Genomic DNA, 16,898 nt, shown 5'->3' with positions numbered 1-16,898 from the left:
AGGCTGCTCGCGTGTGCGTGTGAGTACGAGTGTGTCCAGCGCACACACGCAGACACACACATACAGCAAAGAGCACCTGTTGTCAGGGGTAACAATGTCCCACCATGGACCAACATTTCTGTCCGGGCACAGCTGAACTTTCTGCCTGTGCCTCTTTTCATTTTATGAACTAATACTACTGAAACCTTTCGCCCAGATCATAAATCTACCTTTTTAATACAAGTTTTTTTTACAGTCTGACAGTCAATTACTTCACACCGAAATGGACCTGCAAACAAAAGAACAGAAAGAAATCCTGGTGAGTCAAACAAGATTCTTATAATATGTAGGAGTATTGATTATTGCTGATCGTGCGTTTCAATCTTTTGTTTACTTTCTGCCTAACCAAACTCTTTGGTTTGATTTATTTCTGTGTCTGTGCTCCAAATATATTTAAAGTACCCAAGAAATACAAAAAAAAAGTTCGTAAAAAACTAAAAAACTTTATCAATGTGCAATTCCAAAAATTATAAAATGCTCACAAGCGTTAAAATACAGTAGTAAGATGTTTTTAAGTCGGCATAAATGTGTCAAAAAGAGGTGCAGGAAGGAAATACGATTTGAAAGCTAAAGAAAAGTATACAAATATTGTACTATTTCAAAAAAGTGATTAGATACTCACAGAAGTGTTTATATATGATCAATATATTTGGATCAACAGCAGCGTTCTTTTAACAAAAAAAATTCAACTAAATAAACCAAAAAATACTTCTACTAATATAAGTTATAATTATCATGTTACAGCAACAATGTTTATATTAAATAATAAAAGATTTTAAAGAGTAAACTACTATATATGTATTTAATCCAAGGTCAAAATGTTTAAAGTAATGATTTGGAAGAATTGTCATTGATGAATCTTCAAGTGATTTGTAGATCCAGGTGGTAATTCAGAGCAGCACTAGTTTTGCACGAGTTTCAGCATTTTTTAAATATGATTTCCTATGTAGCTATTTTGCTACGGATAGAAGGCAACGTTCGTTATGTGATAAAAATTAAAATTCAACCTCCCCAAGGTCTACAACTAGAAGATAAAAATAGCAGTTTTGTATTTTTGAGCATGGAGTTGCTACATTTAATTGAAGAGAAATCAAACTCAAATTTGAGCCATTTTAAGCAAAGGAAAAATGCATCATAGTTGAATTAAAATATAATAAAAGTTTGACTCACATTTCAGGATCAATAATATAGAAACTTAGAAACAGTGAAAATAGGGAATATATATTTGAATAAAGAGCCGAATGCATTGGTGTTGACGGAGCAGGAGCTCATATAACAGAGCTGGAATTGAACCCATGATTTTGTTGCTATGAAAACCACGTTCTAGTGCCTCGTTTGAGTCTAATGTAAAACATAAGTCAGCCGAGTAGATGCGATTTATCCAGGACATTGTTTTAATTCCAGCCGTGTCGTGAGTTTATGAGAGCATAAACAGCTTGCTGTCGTGTTCTCCCAACTCTCCAGCCACAGCTTTTATCAGCCACCAGTGTCTGTGGTAGAGTTGTAACTCTTGTCTGCATTATTGCTCCCTGTGATGCTGTGGAGGTGAGGCCGGCGAGCGCCTCCTCTCATGGAGACAAGGAGGAGAATAAGATCATCGACCCTGTGGTGAGAACTTATAACGGTATGTTTATATTAAAGCGATTATATTAACTGGTTTGTATCTTTAGTCAGTCAGTCCAACACAATTCATGAGTGCAGCCACTCAGGGCAAAGTTGAAGTCGTGGACCAGTATCTGGCTGAAGGTGGAGACCCTGATGTTCACGATGAGGTACTTCTTATCACGACTTAAAACAAAAAGACGGTTTTAATTTGATTCCTGGAACAAACAGCTGCGGAGGACGGCACTTCATCGAGCCTCCATGGAAGGACACACTGCCGTGATCCACGTCCTCCTGCAGGGAGGAGCCAAAATCAACTTCAAAGATCGAGTGAGATGATTTTATGTTGTCGAAAAAGGTTAAAAAAAACCTGAGCAGGAGGGAAGTATGATATTAAAACAGAAAATTATTATAAAGTAATAGGTAACACTTTAGAATGAGAATTAACTAGTTATAAGTTATTTATTCATATATGTATTAACAGAAAATTACCATTACAAAGAACTTACTCGCACCTTGTTCATTGTGATTATATTCTTCCCTTAATAGCATTATAATAACAGTTCAAGCTGAACAACACCTTAATAACTTTTTTTTAAAAGGAAATAAAGAAGTTATTGGGTTTGTGAAAAATCGTCTCTCTCTATTTAACCCTAAAGTACAATTAATCATTAATAATAATGTCTCTAAGTAAAAAAGCACAATTTATAAAAGTGTCAATTGCATCCTAATTACTCATAAATAAGTATTGGTGAATATGTTCCCCATTCTGAAGTGGCATCAAGTATTTGAACGGTTATAACGTCAAAAATATTTTACACTTTTTCAACGTATCTACAAGTATTAAAAGCATCCTAATAACTGTACATATTCACAATTACAAATACTTATTTTTGATTCATTATGATGCAATACAAGTATAAGTTGGCTTTTTTCTTTTGAAAGAGAATATTGTAAATAGTGAATTACTTCTCTCACTTAATAAGAGATAAATAGAGAGAAGTTAGTTTTCCCCAAAGTTTATCTTTAATTACTTCTTTATTTCCTGTTAATAATAACCAGTTATTAAGGTTCAGCTTGAACTCATATTATCATTATATATAGGATAGGATAGGATAATAAATATAGTCACAATGAATAAAGATATCAATAAGAATCTTATTAATAGTTAATATTTTGGGTGGAAAAAACTTATGGTTGTGACATCTTTTAAAAAATTAATACTGTGGATATTGTGTGTTGAGCAAAAAAAAAATCAATAATCTTCTGTAGATAACATAGTGATGTTGTGATGTTTGGTTGTCATAAGTGGGTCAAACAGCTTTTGATCTTTTGTAAACGAGAAAAGATTTATACGTAAACAACTGACCGTGTTGACTTTTAAAGCTCAAACTAGAGGGAGTTTAATCTGCTAGAGCAGGGGTCCCCGACCTTACTAATCTTACTTTAAATAAATTTCATATTTTTCCTTCACAAAGGAAATCTTTCATATAGTAATAATCCATTGAACAAAACATTATATATGTTTTTTTATTTCCTGTGTGACCCTTTACCAAATTCCTAATGCCTTCTGGGGTGAGATCTGTTTTTAAATGCACTTTTCGCTAACAATGCAGTTGTTTACTTGTTTTGCTAAACATGTCTTTAGCTGGGCTCCGGGGCCATGCACTGGGCCTGTAGAGGAGGAAGCTTGGACGTCATCAAAGCCCTGATAGATCGTGGAGCCGATCTCAACGTCAAAGACAAGGTGAGCGACGCTCGTCTCCATCCTGTGCCTGGTCATGTGACTCGTTTCCTGACCACAGCTGTCCAGCACGCCTCTCCACGTGGCCACCAGAACCGGCAACGCTGTAATTGTGGAGCACCTGCTCGCCTGTGGTGCCAAAATCAACCACAGAGACCGGGTATGTTGACACGCAACATGACAGTGATTTCAATACGTAATTCCGTTCATAGAACTCTTAAAATACATTGTTTTAACTCATGAAGTGCTGGTGAAGAGAAAAACGGTTTTCATTCCGATTCTAGTCGACGTCTGTCCTCGATGAGCTGAATATAAAAACACAAAACCTTCTTATTTACCAATATTATATATATATGTATATATATATAATTATTTTATTTTGTCAATAATCATGCATATTTTTTTAATTAATTAATTAAATAAATATATCTAATAATTGATATTATTGACAGAGGTTTTTGCTGTAAGTTCACCTCTTTATTTAGCTATTCTTGTTCCTCACGGTCCTGGTCACATGACTGTTCTCTGTCAGCCATCTTTCTTTCACTGCCGTTAAGAGACTTGTAGGCAGTGGTGATGGTGCCTCATCATTCTCTATGTGGTGTAAGCGGGACATGCAGGCAATTCTCTGGAAGAACCTTATTTCGTCGGCCCATATCTTCCTCTTAAAATGCTGTCAGTGTCTTGTGATTTCACTCGGAGCCTGTGTTCCACTTACAAGTCCCATTATGTACTGCAACACTTATCATTGAACAGCGTGTAAGTATGGAGGCTGTTCCTGAACACGGTCCGTGTCATAAGTGTTTTCACTTTTGCCTCCCTGATAATGGTGGCAACGATTCCAACGTGATGGCTTTTATTCTATTTCATTTGTTGAGTTTCACGACTAGTTAGATTCTATAGTTTCACTTGGATGATGAAACAAGGTTTAAATAATTTAAATAATTCACATTGTTTTTTTATTGAACAAGATTTAAGACCCAAAGTGGAGGGGTATGAAGACTCTGGAAGTAGCAATGGTACTAAGAAAAGTAGTCGATCTTACGAACATCTTCAGTTTTCAGTTAATAGGTCCAACTGCTGTTCAGAATCTTCAGCCAAACCATCCAAACATTTAGCAATATGTAAAAAAGTATTTCAGGAAGAAGATCTTAACCAGTTTTTCTCAAATCTTCAACAAGCGCTCGTTCACCATTAAGTAGAGGAAACTAAGAACAAGGAAACATCTGACAAATCTCAAAAAATAAAAGCTGGTTTTAATCTTTCATCGACTTTGTTTGTCCAATAAAAAGCTCATTGTCACCATTTCATATAAGACGCCAACGAAGCGATAACGAAACCAACAATTCATTCAGTAAATAAAAGACAATTTGTATTTGTTTTGGTGAAAATAAACAGCAAAACAATCAAAAATGTATTGTATAGATCCAGTTGTGCACAAGTCAATTGAAGTGAATCAGAATGTATTTCTTAATTTATAGCATTTTTCTCATTTTATTTCATTAACATTGGTTGATTACTAACGAAAAAAAAGTCAAAACTTAAAAAATACAAATGCTTTCACTCACCAACATAGATCTCCTCCATGTCGCCTGCTTCATTGAAAGCAAAATCCAGTCTTCTTTCTTTTCTCAAGAAGACCTTAATGTCTCTGTTTAAGAGTTTATTTATTTTCTTTAGCTCCAACATGGTTTTATATTCACATTCAAATCTATCAGTTCTCCTCCTTCATGGTGTATATTTGAAATATTTTGTGCCGCTAACAAATTGCTCATCCAATCACAGGACACGACACAATCATGTTAATCGACTGTAAGTGGTTCTTATCCAATCACGGGACACGTAAATCTCAGTTTACATTAGGCCAGAGCTGATTGGCTAACGCATTTGCCTCCATGTCTCCATTCACCTAAAGCAAAGGTACGCCAGCTATCTTGATTTTGCTGGCCTCACATCTGATGTCATAGTGTGTCATATTTGACACTGGAATGTTTTTCTACTTCTTATTTTGTGTGTTACCTTATTTCAATTCTTTATCCTGTACTGACACCATAAAAAACAGTGCATAACATGAAACATGCATTAACTTTTCTGAGTCCAGCAGATAAAACCCTTGCTGGCCCTGACGATCCACCACTGAGATCTACTAATGTCTCCATTCATGGTCCACTCAGGAGGGAGACACGCCGCTGCACGACGCTGTTCGGCTCAACAGATACAAGATCGCGAAGATGCTCATCGCAGCAGGAGCCGACGTGAAAATGAAAAACAACGTAAGTCGTTCTCGTGACCTGAATGTTCCTCGTCAAAAAGGGCGTGACCCTGTGTTTCAGGAGGGACTGACCGCCGTCCAGCAGATCAAACAGTGGCAGTGTGACATCATGGAGACTCTGGACAAGCCCGCGGAGGAGTCGGTGCCCGTGGAGGACGCCACCCGAGAGGAGCGACGCGTCGTGACCTAAAATTCCAGTAACTCCAAATGTCGTTTCATCCAGAATGATTCTGTGAACTTTGTGTTTCCTTTCCTGATTAAATATATAGAAACTTCAAGACAAAATGGCGCCAAATATCCCTGTGAGCTTGGAAGTCCTTTAATCCTGTCAATACGTTAAAATGAAGACAGACAACTGGGCTCCAGATGCTACATTAAAATGAACAAACATTTTTGTCTATAACTCTAAAAAGAAACAGTGAAAATAATCTCAACCGTTAGTCGACATGAGGGTGAGTAGAAACTGAGTGAAGTTTGAATTTTCGAATCACCTAAACTCTGAAAACTTTTGATCGGTGCCGATAAAAACGAAAAACAAATAATGACAAAGGAAATGAATTTGACACAATATTGAAATAAAATGTTGTAATGACATAATAAAAAGAATTATTTCCCTGATGAATCTTGACTGTAAATCGATAAATATATAAATAAATACGTCATATTTTTTATATAATTTTTTTTCTAACTTTTATAAAAATGTATTGAAGAAGGACGCTCATTGGTTAAACGTGTATCATTTCAATAAAACTTGAAATAAGAAAGAAAAGTAAGTCCTGAAACAAAGTAGTTTCAATAAATGTATTTAAAAAGACATCTGGAGAGAGAGTGTCCAACTTTTCAACCTCAATTTCATCCACTCGATCTCTGAGGGTTCGTCCAGACTGAGACTAATGTCGCCTTGTTCTTCAGCCAGAAAGGATAATCAGTCAAAGTTGTGTTCAGGGACCGACTATCAATTCTGCAAGACTTCTGATGAATGTTCGGACCGACCATTTGGACCGCTCGAGTTACAGAAAGATCTTCTCTGAACAGCTCCACTGTTCGTACCGACGACGGCGCCAACCCAGCAGCACCTGTCCCTGCGGCACTTCAAACGTGACTCGGCGGTAAAGATTACATCTCTTTGCATCACGCAGCTATTTCACATTTGTAAGAGGCTTGAAATCATGCAGGTTTCAAGCATGAAGTGATGCACCTGCTGACCAGGTGTTGGTGTTTTGCTTGGACAACACAGTCTTGTCAGTGGAATCCAGATTCCCTTGAAGCAAACTGACATCAGCTGAGGATGGCCGGTATGTCGCGCTGGAGTCACAGAGCCAGAGCGACTAACAGGAAATACTTTCCCTCTGTCATCAGGAGCTCAAATGTTCCCGGTGGACGTTCACAATTGGTAATCCAACACTGCCCTCAGCCAGTGTGTTTATGTTTGTTAATTATTGACAAATATATCTGGACGTGTGTCAAACATCGACTTTATATTAATGATCACATAAGAACACAATGTTCTTGTTAATAATACTTATTGATTATATCCTGTAACTACTCTGCTTTATTAGTGCACTAACATCACTGAGTTCTGGGATTGATGGCAATTGGTGACAAACTTCGATGCATGACCAATCACAGCAGAGTGGGCGTGGTTATGGTAAACAAGATTTTGTCTCCAGAAAGTGGTTTCAAGTACATTTCCTAATTAATATAATTTATTTTGGACATTAAATGTTTAAGTTTTCAAAGAAAATATCTCTACGAAATAAATTATCAGTGAAAGTTTGTAGTACATCGACACAACTGGACATTTTCTGTTCTGAAAGTCTGAATCATAAAAAAAAAAGAAAAAAGGTTGCAACTCTCTCAAAAATGACAAGCATTCTAACTGAAAACTGACGTTTCAAGCTCCAAATCTGACACCAAATGCTTTTAAATGTTTGATTTTAATTCTTAATATGAGGTAAATCTTCATCTCTGTTCTGGGTTCTGGATAGAAAATGTACATTTCACATCTTGATCACTGACCGGAAGAGTTGCAGCAGCAGCTTCTTCTGCCTGAACAACTTACTGATGGTTCCACTCATGCTTGTCGGTCCAGAGGAGAGAAAGTGTATTTTACCTGAACCAATCTGATGTTTCAAGGTTCCAGCTCTTCATTTAAAATATTTTTTTTACGACTTCCTAAAGTGACGCATGTGACTGTGAAGAATCTGATTTGACTCTCAAATGATGACATCACCAGCTCCTAATGCTCACGTGTTCAGTTAGCAAGTGTTCACCAGAGAAACCTGGACGTCCATTCATAATAGAAGTTGATGTGGTCGAGACTGCTGCTCTCATGACCTCAGACGAGTGAAACAAAAGTTGCGTGTGAAAATGTACCTTCAGGTTGCTTCAGCTGCAGAGGGCAGTCGTGTGAAATAATCTAAACACACACACACACACACAGATATACAGTCACAATTAAACACACGTCCTATTTCTCCAGCAGGCTTTTATTAAACACCAGCGGCCCTGATCGCCCGTCATACACTGTTCTCCAGGACTAGTTGGTCTAAGAGCACTAAAAGCAGCAACATTATTTTGGTGCTGAAAAAAAAAAAGGTTACCATGGCAATGATATTTCTCTAGGCAGGTGAGTCTAGAGAGGCACCAGCAGGAAAATCCATGTTTTTAATAAAGGAAAACATGTGTAAACATTATGTCGACCAGACAGATAAACCACATCGAGCCTAGATTTTCTATTCTTTTATTATGGTATTAAAACCATAAAACTGTTGAATAATCCAAAACCTTATTTGGTTCCTCTGATGTTTATTTCATGATCTAAGGACCGGTGCCCGATCATTGTCCGAGGTCACTCGTGGATCAACATCATTCACTCATCTTTGGACCCGAGGTCGTGTTCAAGCGACTGCAGACACGCTTCATAAGGCCTGTTAACGACAGTTCAAGTAATAAAGTTTTGATCACAGACGAACTTGTGATAGGCTAAATGGTGAGCTAACACCGCCACGCTTGCTAACCTACAGAGGAAGGATTACAGGTTTGATAGGTCCAAGTGATCACTTCAACACACACAACTACACACGTGTTCAGCTGCCGGGGACAAATCATGGAAACATTTGTTACAGCGTCAAGAATGCCGGAGAATCAACATGTAAAAGATAGAACTCTAAACCTCGTTTCCATCCTTTTTTAGAAATGTTTTATTCAAACAGTCTTTCTTTTGCTGCCACTCGTCAATCAGACCCTGGCGGCTAAAAGCGCACTCGCGCCGGCTGCTCAGTCGAGGACCCTCAGGCCGGTGAGTGGGATCAGATTTGAGTGCTTCGGCTCCTCAAGGCGACACTTCTTTCCACAAAAAAAATCTATTGAAAATGAAAATTCCAGCTGTGGAAGTGACCCGTTCCCATCTGATTTTTGACCACTCACGGACGACAGACCCTCATCAAAGCACTCCGTGGAATACTCTGAGTCTCTCACAGATGATGGTTGCGTTCTCCAGCTCTTCCTTTTACATTTAAGGTATAGTTCACCCCAAATTTGTATTTAATTTTCTACTCACCCTCATGTCGACTAAGGGTTGGGATTACAGAGTAATCTGGTCCTTTTTATAGTTATAGACAAAAATGTTTGTTCATTTTAATGTATCTTCGTCTTCATAATTACTTCCATGTTTGAAAGTCAACTCGCTGTATTATCATGAAGTCACATGACATATACTGTACGTGTGCACATCTTTAGCAGCCTGTGGAGGGCACCGAAGCTACTCTGATTTTCCAAGAGTCCGGTTTGTGAAACACTGGCTTAGAGTGACGATTAATCTGAGCGATGGAGGTTTTCAAGTGAACTCTCTGAACCTGTGACGAAGCTCGAACGCTTCCTTTAAGGCAAATGTAGAAAATGAACCTTCACTTTCAATGTCAAATTAACCTTGACGTTGAAAGTTATAGATAAGCATTCAGTGGATGACCTTGAAGGTCAAAGTGGATTAAAAAAAAACAAACATTGAAAACATGATCAGAAACGGGGTTTCATGTTCTGGATCACATGACCTTCTGAAATGAAAGGTAGAGGGTCCGGAGGCTCTCCACGATGGTCCGGCCCCCGTCAGAGAGCCAGACTGCGAGCATTGGTGGCCGCAGACTGAGCTTGCTTCACAACCGCCGGACACTTCTCCCTCCGCTGAAGCTTGTGGTCTTGAAACAAACCTTCATTCCGGGGAACGCCGTGGGTTCCGTGCGGGAACGTCAACAGGCCTGGAGGGTCAAGACAGAAAGTGCCGGTGACACCTGAACGGTTCGGGAAACATGACGGACTTTACCGTATCCTTCCACGCGTCCGTCGTTGAACTCGCCCTCGAACTTCATGCCATCGAAGCGACTGAAGATTCCGGAGCCCTGGAACTTTCCGTGAGAAAACTCTCCCTCGTACCTGACAAGAGAAGACAACCATTTGTTATATTTGTTTTAATGGAAGTAGTGTAGTGAGTTATACTGCTGTCTATGAGTCGATGATTTTATTCTAGTTCTAGAGTTGAGGCCGAAGACCTGAAATAAATATGTTTGTGGTATCCCTTGTGTTGTCTCTGGGTCAAGGTGACCTGAAGGCCTGAAAACAAATATGTTCTTGGTATCACTTGTGTTGTCTTTGGCCTTGACCCTGAGACAAGGTTTAAAAACATCTGGAACTAAATTTAAAATAAAAAATCCATAAGAATATGATGAATATAACGTTTATTTTAACATCACAGCTTATTACCTATTTATGACATTATTTATGTTATAAAGTTGTTTTTTATTTACTTGAATTTACCAATTTAAAAAACTGAAATAGTATAGTAACAATGATTAAGCTTTTAAGAGTATAATTCTTAAAGGGCAACTAATGTGAAAACTCAACTCTCCTGACTCATTCACATGTTTGAGTCTTCCTCTCCAAGATGCAGTAAGTCTCTCATCATGATGATGTTTTGAACTTATTACTTTAACTTCTACCCTGTCTGAAATCTGGGCGAATGAGAGGTTACGAGAGTGGAGTCCATTATGACGCAATAATGGCTTCACTCCTCCTCCAGCCAGCTGTAATAACGGTCTGCTTTGTTTATACAGCGAGTCCCTTGGAGGTGGAAACTTCCGGGATTGATGACACAGGATGACAAACCTTGATGCTTGACTAATCACAGAAGAGTGGGTGTGGTTATGGTAAACATGATTTAATCTCCAGATACACAGTATAAAAAGTATTTTTAATGGGCGGGGTTTACACATTTTCTAATGTAAATATTTAAATGAAAAGAGAGTTTTGTACAGACACATACTGATGAGTACAATAAAGGTTCAAGATCTATTTAACACTTAACACATTAATTGAACTTGAACAATCATCAGCCATAAAATGGAATTAAACCCAGAAGAGACCCAACAAGTTAAAATAGAGAACCACAGTTCTCAATATTAAGCTCCATGTAATTTGTTCACTGCGTATTGAGCTAAGCCAGAAGCCTAAGATTCTTCATTTAATTGACTCTCTTTGTCTGAATTGAAAAGCATCCAAGCAGAACCTACATTAGTGTCATAGACAAGGATCCTAAACCTAAAGTATATAAGATGAAGTGGGAGATTTTGAAACTTCTGAGCTGAAGATATTCAAGGGTGTTTCTTTATTGCACAACTTCAGCCAGATTTTATATCCTCTGCTCCCTCACTGTTACACACCTGGATCCATCCGTGAACAGCAGAACTCCGGCCCCGTGGAAGAGCCCGTTCTCAAACTGACCGGTGTAGCAGGTCCCGTCCAAAAACTTCAGCTGGCCGACCCCGTACCTCCGACCTGCAGGTCCACAGAATCCAGAGAGGCTTAGACGAAGAGGAGGCGCCGTGATCTGCTAATAACTCACTTCAATTTAAGGGTTTAGTGTCACTTTGAGAACATATTCAGCGCCTGCTCGCCACAGATTACTCGATCGCTCGGCGTCCAATAAGAGTCGACCAGTCAAAGTGACATTTGAATTGGCGACAAGGCTCAAGGCTTTATATATGATACAGACACTACACATGTCACATAAGTCAGTATGTCACTTGGATTTAAGTTAGCAGCATCCCTCTCTCTCTCCCTCTCCCTCTCTCTCTCTCTCTCTCTCTCTCTCAGTTAAAGGTTTACCACTGAATTAGGAGTCCCATCTGCCTCCTGTGCAGTGGGAATTACTGGCTTCTAATCCTGCAGATATTTTAGCAGGGATTTCTACTTTAGGATCCAGACTGTGAAAAGAGTCAAGGAATGTGATTTACTTCCTCTCAAAACACTCCTGACGAGAACCTGCAGCCACTGAGTATTGAAGCACTGATGTATTTAAAGAGTTGTCTTTCTTTTACGTCCATTTCTCCTCTCAACGTTTAATGGGAGATCTTTTTGTATTTTTAGAGAAAGGTTATTATGTGTGTATTACACGTTTTTAAAAACAAAAGCTACATTTGTAACAGTACTTTTTTATCACGATTTAAACACCACAGCTTAGCTTGAATGTTCTGTTACAAAGACGCTGTTTCTTTAAGTGATATCAAAGACAGCAGACCCTTGCAGGAGCCAAGGTATAAAGGAGGCGAATCCCAACAAAATGTATATGTTATTGATTGTTAAAGACCCGTAACACAGAGCAAATGTATTTAAAAAATCTTTTTTTTCTTTACTTTAAAATTTCTGGTTTACAGCTTTTCTTAAAAAATGTAAACATAAGAAAAGATATCAACCAGAAACTTGAATGACTTTAATATATATATATATATATATATTTATATATTCAATAGACTTGCTCCTCATTACAAGGTGTCTTACTACCGACAACAAATAAATTAAGTCAGATTTTCTAGGGATTTTCCTTCTTTGTTTCGTCTGTGAAACAGTGTCTTTGTAATAGAAGACTTAAGCTAAACTGTGATACCAACATAAATTGTGATACATAAAAGAAATGCACCGTTTAAAATTAAACTTTTATTTTTTTCAAAAACATAGTTTAGTATCGAAACATCATGTTAATGAAAAATCAATGACATTTGAAGAATATGTGCTAATTCCATGTTGGACTTTCTGGACTTTTAAAGCTTTATTAGTGGGCCACAGGTTTATGTTGGGCCCCTGACTCTAGTGTGTCAAAGGTTCAAAGGTTGAATGTTATGTCAATCAATTAAAGCAGCAACAAAAATTAACATTTATAAAAGTAGTTAATTCGTCATGAATCGGTGTTGTGTTGTAAAATTATTCTTAATTTCCTAGTATTGAAAAACGTTTCGACGGCTCGGAGAATAATATACTCATTTTGTTAAAGAAAAAAGAGATATTTCCAGTTTTATATTAAAAATTCTGAACATCTGCACCAACTTTCTACCGACCTAAACAACCCTCTCTCTGCACTCTGTTAACAGCCTTCTGTTTTAACACAGTCTCTCTGTCCAAAGTCTAATCCGGGAGATTTGTCAAATCCTGGTTCTGTAAATCTGGTTCTTTTCATCACGGGTTACCACTGAAGGCTAATTGGGATTTGACTAAATAGCTTGTGCCTGCCTGGTGTCACCGCGGGAGACGGTTTAAAAAAAAAAAAGAAATCGCCAATTTACGTCATCAAACGTCCAACCAAACCAGCAAAGTAAAGCCTCTCTTCATTAAACAAATTCTGATTTACTTGACTAATGTTTCATCCTTGTGTTGTCTCAGGGTCAAGGTGACCCAGTGGCAACACAGGGGATACTGTAAACATGTTTGATTTAGGGCCTCAATGTCACCTTGACCCTGCTATAACACACGGTTAAAGAGCTTAGAGATTTAACATTGTTTTAGACCCAAAGCTAATAGTAAAAATGATGTGTTTATGACTGATTCAACTCAAGGATAACGGCAGGAAACTTCTTTATATACCAAGTGTGACAGAATATTTCTATCAACACAACATATTCGAGTCGACACCAAAGCTCCAAGTCATGGATGCACGTGTTAACTGGAACCAAAATACATTATTTTATATAAAATTCACTTGGAACCGAGCAGTTTCAGACTATAATTACAACAGAATATTGATCATTTTGTTTCCTAAATTTGGGTCTTTCCACGGATAAATTGATGGCAACCGAGATTCTGTGTCTTCTGGGGATACGATGCGTATCACTATACAGGTACGACGATACAATATATTGTGATACTGGAGTAACAAGGTTATATTTGTAGTATTGTCAAGTACTTGACTCTGGTATTGCATAATTTACAGACCACATGACTCTTGATGAAGTCGTAACTGAAACTAAAACATGTTCAGACATCAGCTTTAAAAGCTGCTGGAGTCGACTGTATCCTCTCATTCTCAGTCATGGTCAGGTATTTCGGTGTTCATTTATCTGCAGAGGTCGTAACGACTGCCGTCATCTAGTGGTCAAAGGTTCAATTGCAACAGAAAAATGAACAAAATAATGGATACAGTGCTGTTGAATATAAACACAGTACAGTGTAAAAGAATAGCATGTTATATTACCATAATTACTGGAATAGTCCTCATGTCATCGGAACAAGCTGAAGAAATAACATTAGTGTGATCCTCAACATATGTTAACCTTATTTTCAATGTAACTCCCATCACTCATAATGCACTACAGTGGAAATTAAAATGTACTCTTGATGGTCAGTTTCAGAGACTTTAATTCATGTAAATCCTAAAGTTGGCGTGAGAAACCTCTTCCATCCTCGCCTTTTATTTGCATGCGATTCTTGATTTCTCACCGACACTCAGAGAACATTTGATCTTTGCAATGGAATGTCTTGCCTTCTTTCCACTCGCCATGGTACTCCTCTCCACTGGCGTAGGTGAAAGATCCTCTGGTCAGAGTCATGACACCCCTGTGGACCAAACACATGAAGGAGTCAAAGCAGAATATTAGTAATAATAGAGGATGTGAACATCAGGTATATATTTATTTTATTATCATTTAAGTGCACACAGACAGGAGGCTTCTTCTCAAACAAGTGTCTGCAGAATGGCAGCCAGGTGTAATTTTACACACACACACACACACACACACACACTGGCTAACTTGAATTACTATCGGTATGTCTGGATCCGTGCTGCCTTCCAGGACATGTTCCTGAACTAGTAGTGAGGACGTAACAACACTGACAGAAGGAAATCGTTTACCTTTACGTCGTCGTCTGTGCAGCATGGACTCGGAGTACGCGGTGTGAGGGGCGTAAAAATATGATAACACCGGCTCTCACAAACGTATGTCGCCTTCAGGGGCACCTCGTAAATTCGCGCTGCTCGTTCTCGTCGCAGACTGTTGATGATTAGCCGCGATGGGTTGAAATGCTCCGATAGCACCTGAAGGCATCACGACGGCGTCACTGCGGCCATTGCGATGATAGTGATCTAAAGAGAAACTATCTTTTCCTTGACAATGATTCATGCTCGGGGAGTTATTCCAGTTTGAAAAGAAAAAATAAATGTCATTTTATTACATTTGACTACGTACTTGTTTCATTTCGCACTTAAGCCATTGTGGTACCAAATAAAAAACACATATATCTATTTAAAAGAAACATGTTGTGTCCATTTCATGAGCTCTGGAAAACTTGTAAAAATATATATAATAATAATTATATAAATGAATAAATGTTTAAATTATTCACGCTCAAAGCGATTGATACATTGTATGTGCCTCACATAATTCATTTTTATTTTCTTTATAAATATTCATATTAAAAAGATTTACAAAAGGACATAGAGGATTTGAGGATAATGCTTGGAAAGTCCCATATAATTTTAAATATAACTATAACTAAAATAAAAGACTGTTTGTATTTGATATATAAAGTGTAGTTGTCTTATAAATTGAATATATATTTGTTTCTGCAGGAAACATTTGATGAAATACAGAGATGAAAATGAATATTTGGACACAAATAAAGTGAGTTATTAAATGTATGAGCAATAATATAAATAACCTACCTAACCTAACCTAATAGAAAATAAATGTATTTATGTTTGTTCCTGCTGTCCTTGTTGTTCCTGATACATTGTTTCTGGTGGTCGATCCGAGCTACTTGGGGCTTGAGATAAAAGACTCCCTTCAACATGAACAAAAACATATTATCATGTAATTATATTAAAACATCTGTCATAAAGTTTAAACAGAAGATTCTTGCAGAAGAAACTTGTTATCATTCCAATGCTTTCTTCATACATGCGAACATTATTTATAAAAAATATTAATAGAAATTACACTTTCATGATAAGAAAAAAAGTGAATAATATGTTTTTTTTATTTTAATTTAGAATTTCCTATATATTATATATGTTGTTTTTTCAACCACTTGAAATGCACATATGATTTGTAAACATTTGTATACCGACCACTGTGTAAAAAATCAATAGATGGTTATACATTTATTCACCATCCAGGAATGTAGATTTTTTTTCTTTAACCAAAGCGACAGAAACATTGGAGCGTCGCCCAAAAACTCACTCCTAGGCTCAGACTACTTCGTGGTCTTCTCCCAGATGCATGGAAAAACCAGATGAATATTTATACACCTCCTCGCTGCACAGAGAACCAGCATTTAGACACTTTGTAGGGAAACTGAACTCTGCATTTTCAATACTTGAAGGCTAAAGGTCAAGGTAGACACAAACATTGTTTAGAAAATATACAACGTATTTATTATTTACCCTGTGAAATATAATATTGGTGGAGCCTGGAGAATCTATCCTGGAACCAAAAAACAGTAAATGTACTTGTTTGCAGCAGAAAACTATTTAATAATAATATTAATAACAATGGCTTTTAACAAGTTGGTCAAACTGGACGATCAGGGTTATAGTGATCATTTTATCAGAGTTTGATTATTTGAATAATTGTTGTTATTTTTACTGTTTTTCTCTGTCGATGAATGTATTTTTATCTATAACTTGTTTGTTTACGTTTGGTGTTCTGTGGTAGGTTATGGCAACTCTTTCTCCAACAGTTTACAGAAACATTCATAAGTTCATTGGTGATTCAAATTTCATCTTAGAACAATTTTGAACGAGTGTGTGACTGGCTTGTGACTTGACAACTCTGTCCTTCCTTTGAAGTCAAAATAAAATTTGCATAGTAACACGACGCATGTCGACATAGATAGATAGAACTTTATTGATCCCTCAGCAGACAAATTATTGTGATTATTGTGAGATATTGTGACGCATCAAATTGTTCACGTTGTATAAAC

General features: G+C 37.4%; 2 protein-coding genes across 2 annotated transcripts; one reads left to right on the top strand and one right to left on the bottom strand.

Moving 5' to 3' along the window:
• Nucleotides 1-262: 262 nt before the first annotated feature.
• ankrd2 (ankyrin repeat domain 2 (stretch responsive muscle)) lies at nucleotides 263-5,847 on the top strand. The gene is made up of 8 exons (XM_087803297.1): nucleotides 263-298; nucleotides 1,504-1,647; nucleotides 1,710-1,811; nucleotides 1,873-1,971; nucleotides 3,290-3,388; nucleotides 3,447-3,545; nucleotides 5,560-5,658; nucleotides 5,719-5,847. The coding sequence occupies exons 1-8, from the start codon at nucleotides 263-265 to the stop codon at nucleotides 5,845-5,847; spliced, it is 807 nt and encodes a 268-aa protein (XP_087659423.1).
• A 2,537-nt stretch (nucleotides 5,848-8,384) lies between these two features.
• On the bottom strand, nucleotides 8,385-14,899 carry morn4 (MORN repeat containing 4). Its single transcript, XM_087802745.1, has 5 exons — nucleotides 14,830-14,899; nucleotides 14,461-14,534; nucleotides 11,372-11,486; nucleotides 9,979-10,088; nucleotides 8,385-9,913 (listed from the first exon to the last, which is right to left on the bottom strand). Exons 2-5 carry the CDS (start codon nucleotides 14,525-14,527, stop codon nucleotides 9,765-9,767), a joined length of 441 nt encoding a protein of 146 aa, XP_087658871.1. The 5' UTR covers nucleotides 14,528-14,534; nucleotides 14,830-14,899; the 3' UTR covers nucleotides 8,385-9,764.
• Between the last annotated feature and the right edge of the window lie 1,999 nt (nucleotides 14,900-16,898).

This window comes from Callionymus lyra, chromosome 11 (assembly GCF_982586985.1).
Source record: "Callionymus lyra chromosome 11, fCalLyr1.hap1.1, whole genome shotgun sequence".
Classification (NCBI taxonomy): Eukaryota; Metazoa; Chordata; class Actinopteri; order Syngnathiformes; family Callionymidae; genus Callionymus; species Callionymus lyra.
The sequence above is the reverse complement of the archived record's forward strand: the minus strand, read 5'-3'. Positions and strand labels throughout refer to the sequence as shown.